This window comes from Phyllopteryx taeniolatus, chromosome 15 (assembly GCF_024500385.1).
Source record: "Phyllopteryx taeniolatus isolate TA_2022b chromosome 15, UOR_Ptae_1.2, whole genome shotgun sequence".
In the NCBI taxonomy this organism is placed as follows: Eukaryota; Metazoa; Chordata; class Actinopteri; order Syngnathiformes; family Syngnathidae; genus Phyllopteryx; species Phyllopteryx taeniolatus.
This window is the reverse complement of record NC_084516.1, coordinates 13,026,544-13,052,852: the sequence shown is the minus strand read 5'-3', so window position 1 is coordinate 13,052,852 and position 26,309 is coordinate 13,026,544. Positions and strand designations below refer to the sequence as shown.

The window sequence follows — 26,309 nt, the reverse complement described above, 5'->3', positions numbered from 1 at the left end:
GTGCCAAGTGCACGTGTGGACACCCCTATAGCTTGAACATGGTGTTTGTTCTGGACAATCGATGATGAGCACAGAAGTCCAATAACAGAACACCGCTCGGGTTCTGATCGAGGGGGCCATTCCTCCCAATCACGCCCTTCCAGGTCTAACTGTCATTGCCCACGTGAGCATTGAAGTCCCCCAGCAGAACGATGGAGTCCCCAGCGGGAGCGCTCTCCAGCACCCTCTCCAAGGACTCCAAAAAGGGTGGGTACTCTGAACTGCTGTTTGGTGCATAGGCACAAACAAGAGTCAGGACCCGTCCCCCCCAACCGAAGGCGGAGGGATGCTACCCTCTCGTCCACCGGGGTGAACCCCAACGTACAGGCGCCGAGCCGGGGGACAGTAAGTATAGCCACACCTGCACGTCGCCTCTCACCGTGGGCAACTCCAGAGTGGAAGAGAGTCCAACCCCTCTCGAGAGGACTGGTACCAGAGCCCAAGCTGTGTGTGGAGGCGAGCCCGGCTATATCTAGTCGGAACTTCTCGACCTCACACACCTGCTCAGGCTCCTTCCCTGGCAGAGAGGTGACATTCCACGTCCCTAGAGCCAGCTTCTGTAGCCGGGGATCGGATCGCCAAGGTCCCCGCCTTCGGCCACCGCCCAGCTCGCACTGAACCCGACCCCTATGGCCCCTCCCACAGATGGTGAGCCCACGGGAAGGGGGACCCACGTTACCATTTCGGGCTGTGCCCGGCCGGGCCCCATGGGTGCAGGCCCGGCCACCAGGCGCTCGCCTTCGAGCCCCACCTCCAGGCCTGGCTCCAGAGGGGGCCCCCGGTGACCCGCGTCTGGGCAAAGGAAACCTGAGTCCATTGTTTGTTGTCATCATAAGGGGTCTTTGAGCCGTGCTTTATCTGGTCCCTCACCTAGGACCTGTTTGCCATGGGTGACCCTGCCAGGGGCATAAAGCCCCAGACAACTTAGCTCCTAGGATCATTGGGACACACAAACCCCTCCACCACGATAAGGTACCGCTAAAGAAAATATGAAAACTGGAATCAAATGGTAAAGAAGTCTTACACTACTACGGAAGCATATAGCTGCCACACCCGAGAAAATACAAAAGTTTCAGTATCACGTTATAACATGAGAAGTTTCATGCTACAACGTGATGGATACAATATAGATGGATACAAGAAACGTATGGAGGCTGTCATCGCTGCCAAAGGGTGTGCAACCAAATATTCAGGAGGGGTGCCAATATTGCTGCACATCCTGTTTTCTGTTTTTATTTTTTTCTTTGCAATTGCAATATCTAAGTTGAAAGAAATCTTTGTTAAATTACTTTGGACCTCCATAAAAGGATCCTGATTTTGAAAGTTCGGTGCATTTCCATTTTTCCCTGAAGTTATTATACAGGTTATGCAAAAAAAAATTGAAGGGCTGCCAATAATGGTGACTGTGCATTGTGTCACTATCATGTTTTTATGAATACCAATATAATAATCAAAGAATACCAAACTGTATTTTCCCAGTATTTGATTGAGTGATTGAATGGGTTAAAAGGTGGTTGAGTAAAGTGCTATGGTGACAGACGCACTTGTATAGGCGCGTTTCACTGTTGCGCCACACGCACACGCGCGCACATTCAGTAGCGTAGTACATATCAAGAACTATTCACGTCCTGTTCCTTTAAAAGCAACCAGCCCACGCCTCTACAAAGCGGCTTGTTCCGGCTTGCATCTTTTTTATGCTCGCTCGCCACATTAAAATAGTGGCCAGCCGCTCCTCTGTGGCTCACGCAGTCGTTTTCCTTTGACGTTCGACTATCGGCGATAGGACCGCGTCTTGGGCCAAGCGAGGCCGCCTGCGAGGCACCGTGGCCGGCTGAAGAGGTTCCATCAGCGGCGCAGTGATACGCCACCATCCGCTCCTCCGAACGCTGCCTTGGCCGTGGGAGGGGAGCCAGTGTACCACCTGAACCAAAGTGGTGTTCCCTGCATCGAGACTGACCTCCAGTCCTCCTTCTGAGTCTTTTTATTTTTGCCATCTTGATGGAGGAATGTGAGCACGTTTGGGCTGTGGAGGTGTGCGTGAGGTAAGATGTGACCCCCCCCCCCTCCTTCTCCTTCTCCTTCAACTTTGCTTGCCCTCAACTTGTTTTGATTGCGCTGTTTGTTCGGTGTGAAATGAGTTTGCTGCCAACTCAGCACTAAACGTCTGCAACTGGTGCTGAAGCAATAAAGAAGAAGAAGAGGAGGAGGAGGCAGGTGGTGCGTGGATGTTGTTTGGCTCCATAAGCTCCTCAAAACACGAAACAGAATTCTCAGCAAGATGTCCCAACTTTTTCCACCTCAAGAAATTAGAAATAAGAAACTTCCATTCTCTGTGGCTCTTGTCATCATTAGTGAATGACTCTGGGGTGAGAGGCGGGGTACACCCTGGACTGGTCACCAGTCCACTGCAGGTCACTACAGTAAACCAATTTAGTAAAACATAACATATTTCCCAAAAACTGAATATACACTGTATTACAGAGGACCCTCAGTCATCTTGGTCAAGTTGTGTAATACTTACGATTTACCCGACAAAACTGGGAAGTGGCACATTTCGGAAAAGTCCAATGACATTGCTCTCAAGTCAGAGTTCCTACATGCACTTCATTAAATGAACGCCAAACCACAAATAGACCTTTTTTTTTGTTTATTAAGCCAGGACACTGCTTGTAAGTTTTAGCATAGAAAATAAATATTGACACTGAAAACAAAAACCTGCACTTCAATTAATAAACACCTCACCTCAAATAGAGGACTCCTTTTCCCCCTTATGGAAACAATAAAAGAGGTGGGTGTGTCTAAAGTACCAGGCCTGCACAGAAGTTATGGCATCTGTATAGCTGAAGTTTACAGTGCAGCTTAAGGAAAACAAGGAAATGCAAGTGGGATAAAAAGAAAAGAAAAAGAAAAAGAAAGCAACATACTGTAGCTCTACCAGTGCCATGGATTGCTACTGAAAGTAAGTGTTCCTACTGACACCTCAGCTCAAATAGAGGACTCCTTTTCCTCCCTGAAGAAGCAAAAACATAAGGTGGCTGTAAATCTATATTTTGACTAATAAATACTACCATGTGTCACGATAGACATAATTATCATGAGTTTATAGGACACTGCTGCACCAGATCCAGCGGAAGACATCTTTCCAAAAATGTATTTTATATTTAATACAGAGTGGTGATTTACATACAAAATGAATGTGTATAAAGAAACTAATCTCATAGAATCCTGTACCTACTGATGCTCTGCCCAGGGACACGGCATTGATTGCCTATGACAATACTATTTTTTCCATTGACCTTAATGGCAATTGTGATCAATCACTTTGAATTGTGGTTGTGCAAATGTGTGATGTAACCATCCATCCAATTTCGATAACATTTGTCCTTGTGGGTGAGCAGGAACCTATCCCCGCTGATTTTGGCGAGAGGCGGGGTTCACCCTTGATTGGTCGCCAGCCAATTACAAGGCAACTATGGGAACGTTCGCAAAACGTCATCGTGACGTAATTCTGGTGCATGCGCATTAACATTGGTTAGTAGAAGTCCCATTCACCTCCATATGATTTTGGCTAAGAAAGTTCTCGTGCGTTTTTATCGCAGTATGCAAGTTTGGGCCAGCTGATGCCAAGCAAAGCTATGTAGCAAAGCTTCTGTACAACAGCAGCAACCAGAATTTGCCTTAAATACGAAGTTACACACAAATGTGTCCCAAATCTGTCCACCTGGCCTGATTGAGGGGATATATTTGATCGACAACTTTTAATTTCGGCCTACACAAATGATTTAATGAAAGTCACTTGACGCATAGAAGTTAGTGTCAGTTATTCAATTGTTGATTGGAAAATGTTCAGACAGCGAAACGTTTCATAAAATATGAACAATATATCTATTATCATAATATTATATTGCAAAAAAAGGTATTACAAAGTTAAGTGTCTTACCGTTACTATATAAAGTGCCGACAGCAAACATGGTCGGTCAGTATGATTCCAGTTGTGTCACGTAATGTGGCTGCACGTACGCTTTCAATGAGCTTCATGTGTCTTTAGGATGTTGTAAAAGCTCTAAAAATCCCGCGTTGACAATCTGTATGTACAGCCCATAACGCTACACGACACTACCATTTATTAATTAATGGAAATAAGCGTGAATAACCCGATAACTCGTGGTCAGCTATTGACTTCCACAGGCTTTCTGCCAATCGAAACACCACGTGATTATTTGGTGGCGACACAGCGAACGCTCCCATAAACCATTCATACTCACGTTCACATGGGCAATTTAGAGTCTTCAATTAACCCGACATTCATGTTTCTGGAATGTGGGAGAAAGGAAGTGAGATGAGATTCAAACCCAGAATCTTACAACTGAGAGGCAGACAACTAAGGACTACATCACCACATAACAAAAAAATATAAAAATATATATTTGTTATTTTTGTTTTCTTTGTGATTTATAACATTGCTGCTGGAGGAGAAAACGCTTTTTAAAGAAAGCATGTTCGACAATAAGAAGTACTGTACTATAGTTTAAAAAAAAAAAGAAACTTCTCATAAAGACTGATATATATATATATATATATATATATATATATATATATATATATATTTAGCATTTGTTAAGATTACACAACTACTGTTTTATCCCTTTCCCACAGATGCAACTTTATTAAAAATATACTGTAAGCTTCTGCTTTTCTGTGTAGTGTAGCAGCATGTGAGCGGTACGGTTGCCCTGCCTCCCACTGAGCTACTACCCCCGCACACTGTAACGACGGCCATATAATAACACGCACACGCACAGCCACTCTTCCGCAGCTGTGCACTAATGCAAAACATGGTCCAACGATAATAATCTTAAGGAAAAATATGTCTGTAGGTTTAAATGTTACTGACCACGGATGTGTTTATATTTTGTATCCTGTTTGAGTGTTTGACAAGCAACATCACGTTTTCCTGTTAAATGTTAACTTGTGCTTCACCGTTTACTGGCTGTACATTGTTCTACTCAAACAGGTGCCTAACCCTTTCTCACACACAACAAAGTTACTGACTTCATGACATAAATAGTTATTTTTCTGGTTTTACTGGTCTGCAGAGGATCTGTTTTTTTTCTGTTTTTTGATGTGCATTATCACCTTTTGTTCATGGCTCTTTATGCAAGTGTATTACACGCCCAGATGCAGACAAACATGCATGCAAGAAAACACACACATGCACACGCACACACACGCACACACACACACACACACACACACACACACACACACACACAATGTTCTAGTGCTGGGCTCACTGTGGCAGTGAGAAGTAGAAGGGAGTCTTCAAATTACTTGACTTTTTCTTGTTCCTCAATTGGATTGGCCCTGGAGAATTAAACATTAAGTTTTCATGTGAGTCTTTTATATTTTATGAATTTTTTTATGTAGTTTTTCAAAGCATATTTGAGTCTTTTTTTTTGAGTCATTTCAATTTAAAAAAATGTCATGATCTTTTTTTGAAAGAAAATTGAATTTCTTTCAATTTTTTTTGTTTTTAAATTTTTCTATTATTACATTTTGAGCCGACTGGTTAAGCACATCTGCCTCACAGTTTTGAGGACTGGGGTTGAAATCTGGCCTCGCTAATGTGGAGTTTGCATGTTCTCCCCGTGCCTGCGTGGATTTTATCCGGGTGCTCCGGTTTCCTCCCACATCCCAAAAACATGCATGGTAGGTTAATTGAAGACTAAATTGCCTATAGGTGTGAATCTGAGTGTGAATCTGTTGTTTGCCCTGGGATTGGCTGGCGACTAGTTGAGGGTGTACCCCGCCTCTCGCCCGAAGATGGCTGGGAAAGAACTATAATATACCTCCTCTTATTGCATTTGATTATTCACTTTTTCATCATTATCACTACCCTTCAATCACATACTGCTATTTAGTGAGGAGTGCGACATCAATTTCAACATGTTACTAAATACGTTCCCTTGTCTCATAAAGGTCTATGTTTAAGGTCTGTTGTTTGTGCAGCAGGCTACATGCACTGCGATTGTAATAATACCTTAATCTAATGCAGTATACTTATGTAGGCGTGTTCTGCTTGGAGGAGATTTCAAAGGCCGCCTGCTTGTTCCTTCTTTTATACTTTCATTTGGAGCTGTTTATGAGTTTAACTGAGTTAATACTGTAAGCCAAGTACAGTGACTCCAGCTATATTGCGTTGTATCTTCCACACCACCCTGCTATAGCGTGGATTTTTAAGCGATTGTTTTTAAAGGGTTTTTGCAGTATACAGGCTAGTCCGAATTTAAAGCTACACGCCTTCAGTGCAGTACCATGTTGTGCCGCAACCTGCTGGGCAGCACTAGGGTCAACTGGAAAAGATGCAGCGTAATAAACTGCAAGAAGAAAAGGCTGAAAAGGTCCCCAACTATTACAGAGCAGAGAGAATATATGCTTTAAAGCAGTTCTCAAACTTTACACCAAGTACAACCTCAAAAATACTTGCCTTTCTAAGTACCATCATGACCAACATTAAAATACAGTGTCATAGTAGGCCCAGGGGTTCATCAAAAAACATGTCAGGCTGTTTTAATTTAATTATTTCCAAGCCACTGTAACATTAGTCACAGTTTGAACATTAACACTGCGCTTGAATACAGGAAAACCCAAAATATTTAAACAGTTATTCAATTAAAACGTATTAGACATAAAGTGAAATAAAATGTTTTCCTCAATAAACATTTCAAAACAAACAACTCTTAAAGATTTAATGCAAATGTATTGTACTTTAAAGTTAAATACAACTGAACTGTACTAACCAAATGCACTTGATTGGACTGTAAGCCACTGTAACAATTTGTACAGTTTGAATATTTAAGTCATTGATTCTTTCATGTACCACTAGCGGGAGCCTGCAAAGACTAGCACATGCTGAGAATCACTATATTAAATTAGCAGTTGTGTGAAGGTTTATAATTTCCGTAATTGACCAATAATTTCCAATTGACCAACAAATGATCATTTCCATTTGTTGGTCAATTGGCATTTCACATCATATGTTAGCATTGACCCAGAAGAATTTGGTAGAAGAAATTATATAGTTTGATTAAACATTTTGATGTTAAAATATTCAATGTTGAATCCTCTTTTGTTTTATGTATCTGTTTTACAGTAAACTGTAACTGGAATGACAAATGTTTGCCTCTTATGTGGAAGTGAGAAAGTGAGAACAGGCACTAAGGATTACCTGAAGTGTGTTTTAATAAGTGTTTTAATCATTTAAAATGATTGAAAGCGTGTGGGAGGAGAAAAACTATATATATATATATATATATATATATATATATATATATATATATATATATATTTTTTTTTATACAGTCTATATTGCACATTTTCACTGATCGCGGGTGGGTCTGGACAGTAACTCGATTTTAAACATACTTGTTTTCTTCTGCTGGCACCACCAAACATGTCCACCAAAGTTTTTATGAGAGATGCTGCAAATAACGTGAGCCAATGTGTGATGTGGTGAAAATGATCCTCGAGGCATGAAACAGTCCACTCAAAAACAGTTGCTCTCTATTCTTCTCTCGCTGAGGAAACTCCAAAAACACAGCCCTCCACATACATAGATGAGGACATGTGACATGTCGTCCCTAGCCAGATGACAGCTTTGCCAGCTGTTGGCTGCAAAAACACTATGCACTTATCATGCTTGCTGGGCATTGGTGGGGGGTTCAGCAGGCCTATAGAACATTTGTCCTCCAGGGAGTTCTTTGCCTCCATAGTTCTGCCCAGTTTGTATTTCTCCAAATTCCATCCATCCATTTTCTATAGAATAGATATATTACGGTTGTGGGTGAGCTGGAGTCTATCAGAACTGACTTTGGCAAGAGGTGGAGTACAACTAGACAGGTTCCCAGCCAATCGCAGGGCAAACAACCATTCACAGTCACATTCACACCTATGGAAAATTTACAGTCTACAATGAGCCTAACATGTTTTCAGAATGTGGGGCAAAGCAGAGATTAGAACCCCAAACCTCAGAACTCCATAATAGTTTTTTCCAACACCAATTCATGCTAGTCTGTCCTAAATATGCGTTGTTACATGAATTGATGAAGCCTGCTCGGATGAAAGGCGAAACGTCTTCGAAGACAACCAGAACAGTCCACTTGAGAGCAATTCACTGCCCTGAGAATGAAATGACCTGGATGAATGAAAATATTCACAGGCATCCATAATAGCCTTTTTTATTTTGTTTTAAACTCTACTTTCACAACTATTTATTATTCTAACTGAGCATTCTTTTTATTGGAGGAAAAAAATGAAGTACTGGGTTTGAATCTTGGCTCATTGCATCGCTCTAGTGCTCTAGTAATAAATAAATAAATAAACTGAGTAGTAGGGCGGCACGGTGGGCGACTGGTTAGAACATCAGCCTCACAGTTCTGAGGACCGGGGTTCAATCCCCGGCCCCGCCTGTGCGGCGTTTGCATGTTCTCCCCGTGTCTACGTGGGTTTTCTCCGGGCACTCCGGTTTCCTCCCACATCCCCAAAACATGCATTAATTGGAGACTCTAAATTGCCCGTAGGTGTGACTGTGAGTGCAAATGGTTGTTTGTTTGTATGTGCCCTGCGATTGGCTGGCAACCAGTTCAGGGTGTACCCCGCCTCCTGCCCGATGATAGCTGGGATAGGCTCCAGCACGCCCGCGACCCTAGTGAGGGGAAGCGGCTCAGAAAATGGATGGATGGATGAACTGAGTAGTAATACTCAGGGATCACTCAGGCCACACATACAAAGGAAGCATAGTAATTAATAAATCTTGTGATAGACGTACTGTGTTTCCTCATAATGTGACTGGGCTGCACTTGACTACAGGTAGGGAAAGGTGCCGATGGGAGCTGACAGGAGGTGAGTTTTTACAATAATCCATCCATCCATTTTTATACTGCTTATCCAGATAAGGGTCACAGATGACCTGAAGCCTACCCCAACTGACTTTGGACAAGCAGTGGAGTACACCCTGGGCTGGCCGCCTGCTAATCACGATGGACATAGAGACAAACAACTATGTGGCACAAGCCACAACACAGTCGCCACAAATCAATCATGGAGCCGATATCAAACACAGTCGCCACAAATCAATCTTGGAGCCGATATCAAACACAGTCGCCACAAATCAATCATGGAGCCGATATCAAACAATTGAAAAGTGAAAATAAATACTAATAAATTTGACACTCCAGAGAGAATTGCGAGTTAGCGACCCTGCCAAATTTGAATGATTAAAAATCCGCCAAAATGAGGCTTCAAAATGGTGAAAAATCAAGCCGTCGTCTCTCATCTGAAATGCTGTAGAACACTGAATGCGTGAAACCACACCCCGCTGAAAAAAGGAGGCTCCTTCATCTTCATTTTTCTCATGCCTACACATTCCTACATGTTTGAGCGGTGAATATATATCCATTTAAAGCCTCCAGTGGCTGGAATATACAGTATCCCACAACAAGAGGCTCTAGCTCGTGAGCCAATAGTCTTCCGGGGCTCAAGTCGGTCTACAGACGAGCGTCGGGCTTGTCCGCGGCATCGCCTCCTCGCTTGGGAATTTATATGACGACACCGAGCTGTTCTGTCAATTGGTACATCCAAGACAGAGACATTTTGGGGATGTAGACATAGCTAGCTAGCTAGCTGATTGCATGCTGTAGCAGTAGAGACGGACGGGCCTAGTGAGAAAGCAGCCCAAGCTGACAATTGCGCGGGTTACCCACCGATGCGAACAAAGGCACTGAAGTTCTTATATAGTGGGTGAGGGAGGACTCGTGCCTGACGCCAAAGTACGTCACTGGGCGCTTTTTTAGCCATGTCCCACAAATCAGGAAAACTGAAATGATTTCATGTCATCATCCGCAGAGGTTGAAAACAAGTAATGAGCCGATTCCACAAAGTAAGGAGTGAAAAGGACAGACATGCTTAGAAAAGTAGAGAGTAAAAGTAAAAAGTTGCCAGAAAAATAAGTACTCAAGTAGAGATACCTGAAAAATCTACTGAAGTACAGCAACAAAGTATTTGTACTTTGTTGCTTCCCACCATTGACTGTACATGGTGATGTTAGTGATTGCGCTTTGAGGGAAGTGTGTAAGCCGAGACACAAACAGGATATAACAGTTGTTCAAAGCAGGAACAGGTGGCTGCAGTGTCATGTTCCCCGCCAGTGGCTTTGTTCCACCACTCCCCCGCTCAACTGTTGTCCTCCTTAAACTCTCACTCGGGGCTCCTTTCACCACAAGAGCGTGACCGAACTCCTCCTTGGACGGTGCTGTTTTCGAGGGGATGGTGGTTAAATTTGGGTGCCACACGGAAGGAAACATGAGGCGGGAACAAGGCTTGAGACTGGCCAGGCGTAGTGGCGTGCCACGGAGCCCTTGCAAGGTGCGTAAATATCAAGCATCATGTGAAATTCAACAAATGTTTTTTTTTTTTTTTTAGAGCTTTTAAGTGCTTTCAGAGAGTTACTATGTGTAATGTGCAACATAGCATGTCTACGCCCTTACTCGATCCTAGTGCTCACAGTTTAAAATGATGTATTACCAGAGGTGGCAAAAGTACTCTCACACTGTACTTAAGTAGTGTGTAAGAAAAAAACACTGGTAAAAGTACTGATTCAACTCCTTTATTTAAGTAAAAGTAAATAAGTACAGACTCTGAAATGTATTACCAATACCCATTTTGTTACCTTTTCAAAATGAAAAAAAAAAACAATTGTACATACTGCTCACAAAGTAGTTTATCTTTTATTAACTTGCATTGTCCTGTACTAAGAAGAACAATAAATCTCTGGACACAGATTTGCTGCAAGGAAAATTGTGATTTGGTTTTAAAAGCTTTGTTTCTGCTACATTAGCTAATGATAACGACTGAAAAAATTACACATTCAATAATATGTGTGTGTGTTTCAGATCAGACATTTTTTTAACATAAGATACCGGTGGTTTTTACCACGAGTCATTCTTGGAGCCTGCAACATTAAACAGTTCTCTTAACTAACTGGATGGGGAATATCTTGCATCTCCATGTTTTATGTGCCCTGCGATTGGTTGGCAACCAGTTCAGCGTGTGCCACGCCTCTCGCCCAAAGATAGTGACCCTTGTGAGGATAAGTGGTACAGAAAATTGATGGATGGATAAAAACCAGTACTGACAAATGTTCTTTATTCTCTGTGAAGAATAACTAATATTACTTATTACTTAATATTACTTCCTGAGAAGTTTTGAGCTTCTCGTTCCTCTAGCTTTATGTCTATATTATACTGCCTTCTGGTGGCCTAGGCATGCACACCAGGAGCAGTGCAATGTACATTAAATTGTAGCAGAAAAAGAGGCTTTTTAAATTATTTACATTCTTTATAATTATGTCATTACTTTATGATTTTAAAAAGTGCAATATTATACAGTTCTATTTTTCTTATTAACCAAATTGCACATTTTGTTTATTTTGTATTTTTTTGGGGGTGGGGGGAGCCTGCAATGGATTAACCGTATGTCTGTTGGAGTACTAAGCAATGTGTCACAGGGCATCCAGATAGCCGGAAAATCTTAGACATGAAACCGTTTAACATTTACGATTCTCAGTCCTGACCTTTTTCTGAGCAGATCGGGAAGGTAAAATCACTATTACAGCACCCCACAAAACAGGATAATTAATAATTCGGAGAAATCCGATAAATGGGGCTTTGCTGACTTCGCTTGGAAAGGGGGAATCTGACTCAAACAGGCTTAAAATAAAATAAGATAATCCTTCAATGATTCTCATACGGGAAAATCAGGCGTTACGACAGCACCCAGGACACAGCAGTGTTTAAAAGATAAGAATAAATAAATAAATAGATTAAAAATAAGTAGTATTAAATTTTTTAATGATAAATTGGCATGTGATTTTTTTTAAGCCAAAGATAAACAGAGAGCAGCAGGTAAAGGGTTTAAATATTGTTATTCAATTAAGGGTGATAAGCTTGAAATTTCACACACAATTCCAGCTCGTCTTGCAAGAAAATGGCCTGTGGTCTGTGTGTGCCACAACTATCAACAACATTTCGGAAATTTGTAACATTTTTCTTTCTTTATGTGCATTGACAAAGGTGATGAAAACACTCTTTGTTTTTGAAGCCTTTCATGCTCTTTGTGACTGTTTCCTTTACATGTCTGCTTTAAGATCAGTGGTGTGTGGACTTCTTAAACCCTGGTGTGCACTAAAACCAGCATGTCTTGTTCCTCAAGTCTTTTCCAGCACTGGCCTGCCGCAGCTCGTTGAGATGTATTCCCCCTGAGCCCGCCGGTGCCTCCGCCTTGGAGCCGGGATGCCGGTGCAGGCCGCCCAGTGGACGGACTTCCTGTCCTGTCCCATCTGCTACAACGAGTTCAACAGCAGCGGCCACCAGCCCGTCAGCTTGGGCTGTTCGCACACGGTGTGCCGCACCTGCCTGCACAAGCTGCACCGCAAAGCCTGCCCCTTCGACCAGACGCCCATCAGCACCGATATTGACCTGCTGCCCATCAACTGTGCCCTGCTGCAGCTGGTCGGAGCTCAGGTAAAAAGAAACTACCTATTTTGAAATGTAATGGATAGTAACATTATCATAGGCAGGCAACAACTATGTTTATTTCCCCCCCATTTCAAAAAAACATGCATGTTCAGCTTCATTGAAGACTCTCAATTGCAGATGGTCAAAGTATGCCCGTTTTATTCATTAATCTGGAGCATTTACATTATCGAGAGTCCTGTACTCCATTCATCCACTTTCTATTCTGCTTATCCTCATTAGGGTTGCGGATGAGCTGGAGTCTCTCCCAGCTGACTTTGGGTAAACTCTGGACTGGCCGCCACTCAATCACAAGGCATATACTGTACAGTCGAGACAAACAACAATTCACTCTCACATTCTGACCTATCGACAATTTTTAGACAAGTTTAATTGAACCTAACATGCATGTTTTCAGGATGTGGAAGAGTACCCGGAGAACATGCAAACTCCACACAGGAAAGCCAGATTGTAACCCCCAACCAGTGAGGCAGATGCACTAACCACCCAACCAACGTACCGCTGAGTCCTATAACATATTTGTTGCATTCATTTGTTTTTTCCCCCCCTACATTAATTTTGTTGATTAATCAATCCACACTGTGGGTGAAATTGTTTAATTTAAAAATTCCAGTTTAAAAAAAACAAAAAAAAGAAAACAAATATTTGCAAACTGGGAAAAAAAAGTAGGATGGCCTTTTCCTTTTTTAAATTATATACTTAATATATTTATTCCAATTATTTATGAATGTATGGTATATTTAACGTATTTACCTAGGACTGACACAAGGGACTAAAAGTAGGGCAGAAATGTCAAATTTATACACTTTTTTTTTGTTGTTGCAAATAATTTACAACTTAAAATTTATGTGATTTTCCCCCAAGCAAGCTCTTTTATGATTAAACATACAGTGGATCATGCTGAACCATGACAATTTTGTTGTACCAAAGAAACAAACAACGAGGGTTAAAAATCATTGATAAATAAAATAAAACATTAATTATTAGTAAAAATGAAAAAAAATTACATAATATATGTACATTTAGCTGTTTTTCCTAAAACAGCTAATCTTCAAATGGACTGGTCCATCTGTCAGTTTGAATTTAAAAACAAAAAACAAAAAATGCAGTAGCCCAAATATTTCCCCACCACTCCTCTAAATTTTCCAAAGGTGTGAGTTTGAATAGTTGTTTGTCTATGTGTGCTCTGCCATGGGCCACTCTAGCTCACCCGCGACTAATGATGACAAGCGCTCTAGAAAGGGGCTGGATGTACAACAACAACTGTGTCTTTGTGTCGTTTAGGTTCCAGACGTGCTGCCAGTCAGCCTGAGCAGTGCGACGGATGTTGGACACTATGAGGCCTGCAGGGTGTGTGTGGAAGAGCTGGCTCTATACCTGAAACCAATTAGCTGCACTAAAGGTATGACTATTGCTTCAAAAGTGATGTTCAATCCAAATTATGTTTTAAAGGTGTAGCAGATAGAAGAACACTTTCATCATGAATCCATATTACAGCGGAACCTCATAAATTGTACACAGTCTGTTACGGGATGCATTTATCAAATTAAGAGTGTATTTTTCCCGTAGGAAATAATGGAAATTGACCTAATGTTTTTTAGTGTCATCATAATACCCATTTTTAGCTGTACCAGCATTTTTTTAAGTAACTGGGTCACAGGTGGGTTGGAGGCTATCCCAGCTGACTTTGGGAAAGAACTGGTGTACAGCCTGGACTGGTCGCCATGCAGGACACATACAGACACACAACTATTGATTCTCATTCAAACCCACAGTACAGACAATTTACTTTCTAATTAACCTAATATGCACTTTTTTTTAGGGTGGAAGCTGTAGTACCAATAGAAAAGTCAAGGATAGGCTCCTGCTCACCCGGAGTCCTAATGACGACAAGCGCTATAGAAAATGGATAGTTATTTCCTCATATAGTGGATTTGGTCTATGTTACTCTACTTTAGAGAGTACCAGGCATCCAATAGGGGTGTGGATGGCATTGTTTTCTGCGGAAATTATCCTCAGTTATATATTTACTTTAAAAAATCACATATTTGCGTTTTTTGTGCACTCTAAGATGCCACAAAATGGTACCAGAGCCCTGGCTAAAAGGAATGTAGAAATTAGTGTCAAGAAAGTATGTTAAAGTGATACATTTCGACAAAGATACGAACAGCTTTGTATGCTAGGGAGGAGCTAAATTTAGCCTGGGTTGTTGGTGGAAGTTACACAGAGTTTTAGTCACGTGCCTTTACACACACACACTTCTGGTGCATTTATTTGTTTGAAGCAAACCATCGTATTTTTAAACACAATATAAGATTAATTTGAAATGATGAAGTGTTTTGGGATTACAGTTTGTGGTATATGTGTGGTTTAAACTTCTTGTATTATCTATAATGAAAATCTTTAGGGGGGGCATCAATTGCTCAAGTTTTTTTTTTTTGCTATTCGTGGCAGGGCTCGGTCCCTATCTCCCATAGTATAATATGTAATTGAATAGGTTTAGGGCATCACTTCCTCTTTTATCTCCGCTGTAAACCTCAGGGGGGTTGTGCAGTATAGAAAATGGATGGCATTCTATAGCAGTTATCAGGTATTTATGGGTTCATCTTACGTCCCTATTTTTGCAATTCATATCTACCACACATGTTCTGGTCTTGACGATGCCGTCACACTTTGTCAACACGAAGCTGCCGCCCCCTCCAGGTGTGGCGCCACCGAGTCCGGGCGCGCTCAGCCGACCCATGCAGAGGAAGCTGGTGACGCTGGTCAACTGCCAGCTGGTGGAAGAAGAAGGCAGAGTGCGGGCTGTGCGGGCGGGCCGGTCGCTGGGCGAGCGGACGGTCACCGAGCTCATCCTGCAGCACCAGAACCCCCAGCAGCTGTCCGCCAACCTCTGGGCTGCAGTGAGGGCGCGGGGATGCCAATTCCTGGGGCCTGGTGAGCGTACATCAGCATTTAAACTATACAGTGTCCCACACTATATCACGGGTCATCGTTCACGCCTTTTTTTTTTTTTTGTATCGGTGTTTACAATAAGTTGGGATCCCCTGTTTATTGTGGGGATATGTTCTTGACAAACCTGTAAAAGGTGAAAATGAGCCATATCAAAACCATGTAAAAAACTTTTGAAAAATAGTTTTACCCCTCCCACATGCTGTAAAATTATTTCAATTCATTGAAACACTTTAAAGCATTCCTTTGCACCTGTTCTCACTTTCTCGCTGTCAAGAAATGAGACTATCGTCTAACATCACTTTGAGGAATTAAAGAATAAGAGACAAAGTTACTAGCTTCCATCTGTTTATTTGCCACTCCCAGTTGACGTTTACTCTAAAAGAGACACATAAAACAAAAGATAATTAAAACATTGTAGTGATCACCAAAATGTTCAACCAAACCATATAATAACAAAAGTCAGCTAGCTTAATGCTAGCTTAATGTTAACATAATGCAAAACTTCATAGACAGGCTAAGGGAAATTTGACATTACTGTTATTATAAACCTTCAAACAACTGCTACAGTAGCAAATACAAACATAGCATGCAACCGACCAAAAAACAAATATGAGCGTTCATCCAAATAATTCCATACCGGATGGCCAGGGTTAACAACATCCGCCACCAGCGCCGTTAATCTACCGGGCGCCAGTGGACATTCAGCTGCTGTAGGTCGAAGATGAAGGAGCTTGGGACTTGTTTGACATGATGATTAGGAGAAAGGTTGATAAGTTGTGTGTCCAGGAGAGCAGGTGGAAAGGCAGTAAGGCTAGAAGCTTAGGGGCAGGGTTCAAATTATTATACCATGGTGTAGATGGGAAGAGAAATGGAGTAGGGGTTATTTTAAAGGAAGAGTTAGCTAAGAGTCTCTTGGAGGTGAAAAGAGTATCAGATCGAGTGATGAGGCTGAAACTTGAAATTGTATGTATGTATTATGTATAATGTGATTAGTGGCTACTCCCCACAGGTAGGATGTGACCTAGAGGTGAAAGAGAAATTCTGGAAGGAGCTAGACCAAATACTTCTGAGCATCCCAGACAGAGAGGGAGTCGTGATTGGTACAGATAAAAATGGACATGTTGTTGAAGGAAACAGCGGTGATGAATAAGTGATGGGTAAGTCCGGCATCCAGGAAAGGAACTTGGAGGGAGAGATGCTGGTAGACTTTGCAACAAGGATGCAAATGGCTGTAGTGAACACTTTCTTCCAGAATAGGCAGGAATATAGGGTGACCTACAAGAGTGGCGGTAGAAGCACGCAGGTGGATTACATCTTGTGCAGATGATGGAAAGTGAACCATGTGGTGGAAGCTGAGAAACGAAGAGTGTGGTGCGACTTTTCGAGAAGAGGGCAGGCAGGCTCTTGGTGGACAGGAGGAACTTCCGGAAGACTGGACCACGACACCCAAGGTGATCAGAGAGACAGGCAGGAGAGGAGAGAAAGAGACTTGGTAGTGGAACCTCAAAGTACAGGAAACCATACAAGGAAAGTGGTTGGCTAAGAAGAAGTGGGACATTCAGAGGACTGAGGAGAGGAGAAAGGAATACATTGAGATGCGACATAGGGCGAAGGTGGAGGTGGCAAAGGCCAAACGAGGCATATGATGACATGTATGCCAGGTTGGACACTAAAGAAGGAGAGAAAGATCAATACAGTTTGGCCAGACCGAGGAATAGAGATGGGAAGGATGTGCAGTAGGTTTGGGTGATTAAGGATAGAGATGGAAATGTGTTGACTGGTGCCAGCAGTGTGCTGGATAGATGGAAAGAATACTTTGAGGAGTTGATTCATGAGGAAAATGAAAGAGAAGGAAGAATAGAAGAGGCAAATGTGGTGGACCAGGAAGTCTCAATGATTAGTAAGGGGAAAGTTAGAAAAGCACGAAAGAGGATGAAAAATGGAAAAGGAGTTGGTCCTGGTGACATTCCCGCTGAGGTATTGAAGCATCTACGAGAGGTGGCTGTAGAGTTTTTGACCAGCTTATTCAACAGAATTCTAGCAGGTGAGAAGATGCCTAAGGAATGGAGGAAAAGTGTGCTGGTGCCCATTTTTAAGAACAAAGGTGATGTCCAGAGGTGTGGGAACTATAGAGGAATAAAGTTGAAGAGCCACACAATTAAGTTATGGGAAAAAGTAGTGGAGGCTCGACTCAGAACAGGAGTGAGCATTTGCGAGCAACATTATGGTCGGCCACAGCTCACACCTAGACACTCAGACGAAGACTCACTGACGTCACATGCTACTGCCCTAAAGGCCCATATCGAACACACAAGACACTACAATATGTACAGTATTTTTTATACATTTTCTAGTTGCAAATCTTTTTTGTGTTCAAATATGTTTACAATTTATTTAAAAAGTGTGTTTTAGTGAGTTTAAATTGGTTTAAAGTGTGTGGAAGGGATACAACAAATCGTGATTTTTGTTTTTTTTTATATGGTCTCTCGATATCGTATGATTTTTACCCACTGGGAGTGAGTGTCGTATTAAGATGAGTGGCCAACCTTTCTTAAACGTACTGCTACCTGGTGGCTTGTGATGATTACTCAGGGAATATTCTGACTGAGAAACCGGCAAAATGAGTGTAAACATCTACCCGCTGGCTAGAATCTGCTGTGTGTGCTACATATGATAAATAATTAAATTAATTAATTATTGAATAATATTAATGTCAATAATTGTCTCCTTCAGCCATGCAGGAGGATGCCCTAAAGCTGGTGCTATTGGCTCTGGAGGACGGATCTGCTCTGTCCAGGAAGGTGCTGGTGTTGTTTGTTGTCCAGAAGTTGGAAGGGCGCTTCCCTCAGGCCTCCAAAACAAGCATAGGGCATGTGGTGCAGCTCCTCTATAGGGCCTCCTGCTTCAAGGTACAATTTAACTTTTTGAAAGCCTTCCAAGTGGCATAATATATCTATTTTTTAATATTATGTAACAACTGAACAAAGGTTTATTATTTTATATGATGATCATTTGTGGGTTAAATATTATCAGGCTTTATTCAACAGTTTCTCTGCGTTTTTTTTGTGTGTTGATGGTTATGTTACAAGGTGCCGTAGACCAGGGGTATCAAACTCATTTATGTCACGGGCCACATTGTAGTTGACGTTTCCGTCAGAGGGCCATTATGACTGTGAAACCGTATGAATGGTTAATCGCCTACTATTACACACTAAATTTATGGATAGTCAATTTTGAAATCAGAAGTCAAGATTAATAGGTTATTCATTTAATGCAAACAAGGGCGATTGGTAAAAAGAAAAATGCTTGCAATATTTTAACATTATTACATATAACAATTTGAAATTTTTGTACATATTTTAGTAAGAATCAGTTGATGCACATGATTTGCTTTCGCCGGCCACATAAAATGATGTGACTGGCCAGATCTGGCCTCTGGGCCTTGAGTTTGACACCTGTGCCGTAGACTAATCTAAAAAGTCAGTCATAAAAGTCATAAATATGCTTGAAGAACTTTCACACATTTGTTATTTTGCAACAAAATTCTTTATTTATATTATTATTACCCTGATCAACTCCTTCCACATTTCTCCACCAATTAAAACCATGCCAGTGTTAACATACTCATTTCACTCAGGACATCCTGTGAAACAGTTTACTTTCCGACAATTCCACATTTTCCATGTAAATAATTCACATTGAAATGAATGGAGAAATTTACCTTACATATTTCACAACTCAACCTTTCCAAACCATTCCAACTTAAAACTGTTCAAAACTTCAGCTCATTTAGGACGTATTGGGAACTTGTTTTCACAATCTCCAAATTCCCACATTTTTCGTTATCCCAAATTTTCCCAATCATTGGAGACATTTTATATACTGTTCAGCTCTTTCAGGACATATACGGAACTAATTATCACAATCCTAAAATTCTATATTTTCAAAGAAACCCCCCCAAAATTTAGAGCTATTGTGGAGCCTCAGGGCAGCCAGAAAACGGACCACTGTGGCAAAGTGGGAAGCATAAAACGGAAGCATCTGAAGTTAATAATTCAAAGCAACAGGGTACACTAATGCGTGTTTGATAACACGCCCTTCGTAACCTCGAAACGTCATAAGCCGAGGACGCACTGTAGTTGCAGGCTTTAGGGTTAGTACGAGTAATTAATATGCGGACCTCTGTGAACATGCGCATGTATTTCCGTGCCTGTTAGTCGATGAAGCACATTGCTGGCAGGGCACACATGTCAAATATTTCCCAGTGATGTAACAGCATTCTATATTTGCACCATGTCACGGCCTGGCTTGCAGGACAGACGAGGGATGCACAAGTCGGTCAAAATAAGGTTGCACAGCAAAGACGTGACATGATGACGACGTTCTTTCATGCTGAACTCAGCAGATTTGTGTGATGAGGTCTAATGATGATTACTCATAGGGCAGATTCTGAAAAAGGGAGACTCCCTTTTCTTGATCTGAATTTGAGTTGACATGTCTGAAGATTCATCACACCGCCTAATAATACACAATTTCATAAATGTATTATCTGAGTCGTATACTGTGGAATTCTCAAAATGGAATACGGAATACAATCCATTACAGGAACCAGTGTGTTTAGATTTTTAAACAGTTTTTCACACAACAAATACAATTAAAATTGAATGACTCCTTTCCAGAATCAAACAATCGTCGTCATAAAACATTTATTAACTGTCAAGGAATGTTTTAACATTATAACCAAGTTAACCACTGTAATATTAATACATTAAAAAAATAAACACTATAAATACTGTTGATTGTCAAATAAGGGTGTGAATTTCACTTTATATTGTCAACTCTCTAAACTGTTAAATAAAGATAAAATGTTGACGTGTATAGCAGCGAGCCAGTCAGCGACTAGCAAGTTATATCACTTAACTGTCCTTTTATATGACAGGTCAAATTGACACTGCATAGTTTAAACATAAAAAAAATATTTCAAAAGTTAAAACAAAGGATAAAACTTCGTATTCTTCGAGCTTCTGTTCTTTTCTCCTTCTAATTATATTTTTTAATATGCAGTGGGCGGCATGGTGGTCGACTGGTTAGAGCGTCTAACTCAGCGTTCTGATGACCGGGGTTCAAATCCCGGCCCCGCCTGTGTGGAGTTTGCATGTTCTCCCCCGTGCCTGCGTGGGTTTTTCTCCGGGCACTCCGGTTTTCCTCCCACATCCCAAAAACATGATAGATTAATTCAAGACTCTAAATTCCCCGTAGGTGTGAATGTGAGTGCGAATGGTTGTTTGTTTATGTGTGCCCAGCGATTGGCTGGCAACCAGTTCAGGGTGTATCCCGTCTCCTGCCCGAAGATAGCCGGGAGAGGCGCTCCCGCAACCCTTGTGAGGATAAGCGGCTCAAAAAATGGATGGATAATATACAGAGGGTCACAATGACCTGTGAACATTTTGGGTGTATCGAAACAAACATAATAGGAGGGTGAAATTTTACATGGTTAATTTTCATACAAGTTAAATAATAAGTTAACTGCATGTTGATACATCAAAACACCCTTTAAAACTACTTTACTGGCGAAGGAGGAGGCCTCCTAGGCTAATATTTTAGGACTATTTTTCAATTATTGTTCAAATTTGATGGTGAATGAAATAATAGGTTTGTTTTTTTTTGTCCCCTGGATTCATAATCCAGGTGACCAAGCGGGATGAAGATTCTTCGCTGATGCAGCTGAAGGAGGAGTTCCGCACGTACGAGGCTCTCAGGAGAGAACACGACGCCCAGATTGTGCACATCGCCATGGAAGCCGGCCTCCGCATCTCCCCCGAGCAGTGGTCCTCTCTACTGTACGGGGACCTGGTCCACAAGTCGCACATGCAGTCCATCATTGACAAGGTCTCATTCATAGGACTCATATTATAAAACAGGGCAATGCTGGGCAATATGGCGTGAAAATAAAGTTTCAGATTTTTTTTTTTTCCTCACAAAAATCTGATTTTTAATCGATTTTCCCCCCATGACAAATGACATTCAAAACAAATGTCGCAGCAAAGCACAACATGAACTTCTTAACTCATTTCAACATAGTTTCTTGGCACGGAGAATCCGTAAGATGGGGCCCAAGCAACACTCATACTATACAAGGGGGTATTCCAGCAAGCAGGTTATGTGTAAACTCGGAGAAACTTGACCCTGAGATGAGGGAAAACCTGGTCATTATGTTTCAAAGAGCTGGGGAAGCTGAATTCTGACTCAGTTACCGTGGTAACTGATTCCGTGAGCGCTGTAAAGCTCTGTAAAGTTGTCTATTTTCCTATATTTAAATGCAGTATTAGTGTTAAAACAGTACATAATATCACAGTGGCTTATAATGATATTAAACATACTTTTTGGGAATAAAACCTCTGCTAGTTTTGATGAATACTTAGCTCTACGATGCTACTCTATATTAATGTTGGCCATTATGCCGCAACTTGGAGAGCTCATTATTTTTTTATTTGTACTTGGTGTAAAAAGTTTAAAAACAATGGTTTACAGTTCCTACCATTAATGAATACAGTGCATGTCGATGTTATGGCAATAGCTAATGCATTTCGAAAAGTTTGGGAAACCCTGCTGTGAGAGAAAATACATTTTTATGTTGAAAAAAAAAAGACTGGAATGAGCATTTGTTATCGTGTAGTTGCAGTCTCCAGAGTCATTTGCAAAGAGCATCCAGGAGCTGACCATCGTCCTGCAGAGGACAGGAGACCCTGCCAACCTCACGAGCCTCAGAGCTCACCTAGAACTGCTGGCCAACATAGACCACAATACCGGTAGAGTACAGTCACTTGGTTAAAAAGTGGAATAGAAGATAGATTTGTGTGATGATAACTCATAGGCCAGATTTTCTGAAGATGCCTCACACAGCTACACAAAAAGATTGCACACAAAGGAATCTCTTGTAAACAGCTATGACTCATCACTGTGCAGCATTAAAAGAGACAAATGCTAGGCCATAGCCGGTAATGGTAGTAATATCTCAAGAAGAAAAATGTTATGGTAATGCAACATGAGGATTGATTTGAACTGTATGTGTAGATGATGCAGCACCACCATGGGAGGAGCTGGAAAATGTCATGTTGGCTGTAAAGTTGGTGGTTCATGGCCTTGTAGAATTCACCCAAAGCTTCAGCAAGAAGAACCACGAGTCTCCACAGGTAGTCATTTCAGTATGCGACGTGCAGATTTTAGTCTTTGAACAGAGTTCCCATTTAAACAGTGATCAAATACATATTTGTTTGTGGTGTCTGCAGCCTCAGGTCAACAGCAAGTATAAGACCAGCATGTGCAGAGATCTGCGTCATCAAGGAGGATGTCCAAGAGGAAGCAACTGCACATTTGCGCACACACAGGACGAACTTGAGAAGTGAGGGAATGACACACACACACATTATATATATATATATATATATATATATATATATATATATATATATATATATATATATATATATATAATGCTTAAAAAGATGCCCGAGCCGGAGGAGCAGCGGCTCGAGTCTAAGCCCCTACCGGATGACCGAGATTCTCACCTTATCTCTAAGGGAGAGCCCGGACATTCTGCTGAGGACGCTTAGGATTAGCTGTAAACTGTAGTGTTGTACTGTGCCTTTAAGGGGCGTGGCCAAGTGAGTGAACTCAAATACATGGCAGTTAGTCTGCGTTTTGAGCGTCTGCCATGAGTTTTAGTGTGCGCTCTTTGCTCATGTTCTCATTTTGTGTTTGACTATTTGTTCTGCTCAAATTACGGCTGAAAGTGCGTCAGCGACTGCAGCTGTCCCTCATTTTTCACTTTACTTGAGAGGCGACATATCTGAAGCTCTCGTCATTGCCTTCTTACCTATTTCCCAGGACTTTCGTGCCATCTTGTGGCATTTTAGGGCGTTAATTTAAAAAAATACAAAGCGATGAATTCGGAAATAATGAACTATATGAATAGGCGGGGGTTCCTTATATTGTCAGTGCAATCGGACGTTGCAGTAATGCAGCATCGTGTCATGAAGCGATGACAAAGAGTGCAGGCCAAATGGCGAATGACACGTAAGGGAAGCACAGTATAGAACTTCCCCAGTGTGCGGTACATAAACCTGGACATTTTTCCACCGTTTCCTACCTTGTTTTTCCAGATTTCGTCTGAGGAACAAGAAGAGCGGCAGTGTTAGCCGTGCATTCCCTTCACCCGGGGGAAAAACCTTCACGGTGGAGGACAGTATCCAGACTGATGGGTCTGCAGGAGTTGGAGAGGACACCCTGACAGAGGGCAGCCCTCACCCACAACTCATTTCCAGAGGAGCTGACACCATGGAGGGCATAAAGAGGGTTGTGTCCAGTGAATCTATTTGCGCAAGTGGGAACAACGGGCTGAGTGACACCAGTATGACCTTACTGGGCTCAGCTGAGCAGTAAGCATATTTCCTATTGCATATGGCAAGCTTTTGCTCATACTTGAATAGTGTAAATCTGCGGATAAAAAAAAAAAAAGAATTGAAAAAAATGAAAAAACATTTTTTTTTAAATTAGCAGATAGGTGAATTCATGGGTGCCGAACCATGAGTATGCGGAGGTCCACTGTAGTGTCTCAATTATTCAACTGGTGCAGTGTCCACTGGGAGAAAAATAAGCACCATGTATTGTATTCTGAAGCTCATATGGATTCACCTAATTTATATATGTATATATATATATATTTTTATCATTTTGATGATATAATAATAAAAACACAAAATTCACCATCTCATAAGAACATTTAAAAAGTATATTTAATATAGAAGTTACATGGAAATTGGCGTTCTGAATAACAAATGAAATGTACTTTTTTAAGTTGAACTTCTGAAATAGAGTGGTCACGACAGTGAACGTTTGTCAGCAAAGTGTCTGTCGGGTCAAAATCAGGCTACATTCGTGTAGTCTGAGCTTGGCATTACTGTCCTTGTGAAGCACAATTTACCAAGCATTGGATTGTTGTCCCGCTAATAGGGAACGTGTTCTGAAAGGGGACGTAGGTGAAAATGAAAAGATAGGGGGATACTGGCCACTCACACCAGAGTAGCAATGGGGCAGCCATTTGCACGCTGACTGCGGAGTATCTGCAACATTTGCACAATCAACATTGTCCCAGATTATCGCACTACTCGTCACTTTAAACTGCATACACTCCTTGAAGTCTCGGCACCCTTTGCACAATGGTCATTGCACCGGACTATTCCGAGATTAGTCATTCGAACTGCTCTACTTGCTAGAGGACTCTGCATCTTTCTGTCAAAAAAATAATAATAATTGTACCGGCATTACCGGACAACTAGCAACCCTTTATTCATCAGTGACTGTTTTTGTCAATGTCTTTATGTCTCCAAAGTGTTCTCTGTCAATTGACTGTCTGTTGTCGTACGAGAGCGGCTCCAACTACCGGAGACAAATTCCTTGTGTGTTTTTTGGACATACTTGGCAAATAATGATGATTCTGATTCTGATTCTGATTCTGATATGTTGAAGTTTCGGCTCCATTACATTCATCGCTCACGCACATTTTGGCAAAAATGACTGCAAGCTTCTCTGTTTCATCCACTGTTACATGATAAATTATGAATATAGTTCAGTATTGTTGTAATACACACTGAAAATGAACTTTTCTCTAATGTTGCAGATGAGATGCACCTGTACTGTATATGAGATGTTAAAGTGTATTTGTCTTATAGTCCAAATTTTAATTAGTTCTTTTTATTGCTGCTTTCTCCTCGAGGGAGCCCGTGTCTCCGCCCAGAACTCACGCCAGCCACTCCTCAGCGTTGTCTCCTTTGACCGCCATGGGACGGGTGACTGATGGTGGCGGGGGGCCCGTGTCTAAACATGGTGGTCCCCTCATGCTGCGAGTGCCTCGACCTTCTCAGCCCTCAGAGCATTTCTACCAGGAGCAACAATCTGCGTACGACACAGCCCACCACCAGCCAAACTGTGAGTCTTCAAATACTGTATTTCCTCATATCGTGGCTGTTTATTAAAATAAAAGGAGATCCAAGTGTGTATTAGGGGTCACTTTATTTTTATATTTATATCGTATAAAGTATTCATATTTTGATATTGGTAATCGGCGGCACTATGGGGGACTGGTTAGAACATCTGCCTCACAGTTCTGAGGATTCGGGTTCAAATCCGGCCTCCCCCTGTGTGGAGTTTGCATGTTCTCCCCGAGCCTGTGTGGGTTTTCTCCGGGCACTCCGGTTTCCTCCCACATCCAAAAAACATGCATGTTAGGTTAATTGAAGACTCTAAATTGCCCGTAGGTGTGAATGCGAGTGTGAATGGTTGTTTGTTTATATGTGCCTTGCGATTGGCTGGCGACCAGTTCAGGGTGTACCCCACCTCTCGCCCAAAGATAGCTTGGATAGGCTCCAGCACGCCCACGACCCTAGTGAGAATAAGCGGTACGGGAAATAGATGGATGGATATTGGTAATATTATTATGTAAGATGTATTTTAAAACCTTTTATTTCAGAAAAAAACTATGCTTAATATGCTTAGTTAAATGAATACAATGATCCCTTGTTCATTGCAAAAGTTACATTCCTGACCTACCCATGAGAGGTGAAAAGCCACGATATTGACAGACCATATAAAAAACTTTATTTTTTATTTTATTTTTTTAAAGTTTACGAAAGTGATTCTCAAGTGTGGTACAGGTACTGGTACATG

At 41.6% G+C, this 26,309-nt stretch overlaps 1 protein-coding gene across 6 annotated transcripts in view; it reads left to right on the top strand.

Moving 5' to 3' along the window:
- Nucleotides 1-1,678: 1,678 nt before the first annotated feature.
- Nucleotides 1,679-26,309, top strand: part of rc3h2 (ring finger and CCCH-type domains 2) — a 43,797-nt gene continuing 19,166 nt past the window's right edge. For 2 of the 6 annotated variants that reach the window (XM_061800227.1, XM_061800224.1), the window contains exons 1-11: nucleotides 7,443-10,461; nucleotides 12,307-12,617; nucleotides 13,914-14,031; nucleotides 15,333-15,566; nucleotides 18,318-18,493; nucleotides 21,273-21,473; nucleotides 22,261-22,393; nucleotides 22,659-22,777; nucleotides 22,874-22,986; nucleotides 23,747-24,022; nucleotides 25,360-25,571. In XM_061800227.1, coding sequence (XP_061656211.1) covers nucleotides 12,387-12,617; nucleotides 13,914-14,031; nucleotides 15,333-15,566; nucleotides 18,318-18,493; nucleotides 21,273-21,473; nucleotides 22,261-22,393; nucleotides 22,659-22,777; nucleotides 22,874-22,986; nucleotides 23,747-24,022; nucleotides 25,360-25,571 — 1,813 coding nt within the window. In that variant the 5' untranslated portion in view covers nucleotides 7,443-10,461; nucleotides 12,307-12,386. Of the gene's footprint in view, nucleotides 2,082-7,440; nucleotides 10,462-12,306; nucleotides 12,618-12,851; nucleotides 12,891-13,913; nucleotides 14,032-15,332; nucleotides 15,567-18,317; nucleotides 18,494-21,272; nucleotides 21,474-22,260; nucleotides 22,394-22,658; nucleotides 22,778-22,873; nucleotides 22,987-23,746; nucleotides 24,023-25,359; nucleotides 25,572-26,309 lie in introns of those variants that run through there. The other 4 variants (XM_061800225.1, XM_061800229.1, XM_061800226.1 and 1 more) reach the window with 4 other exon arrangements.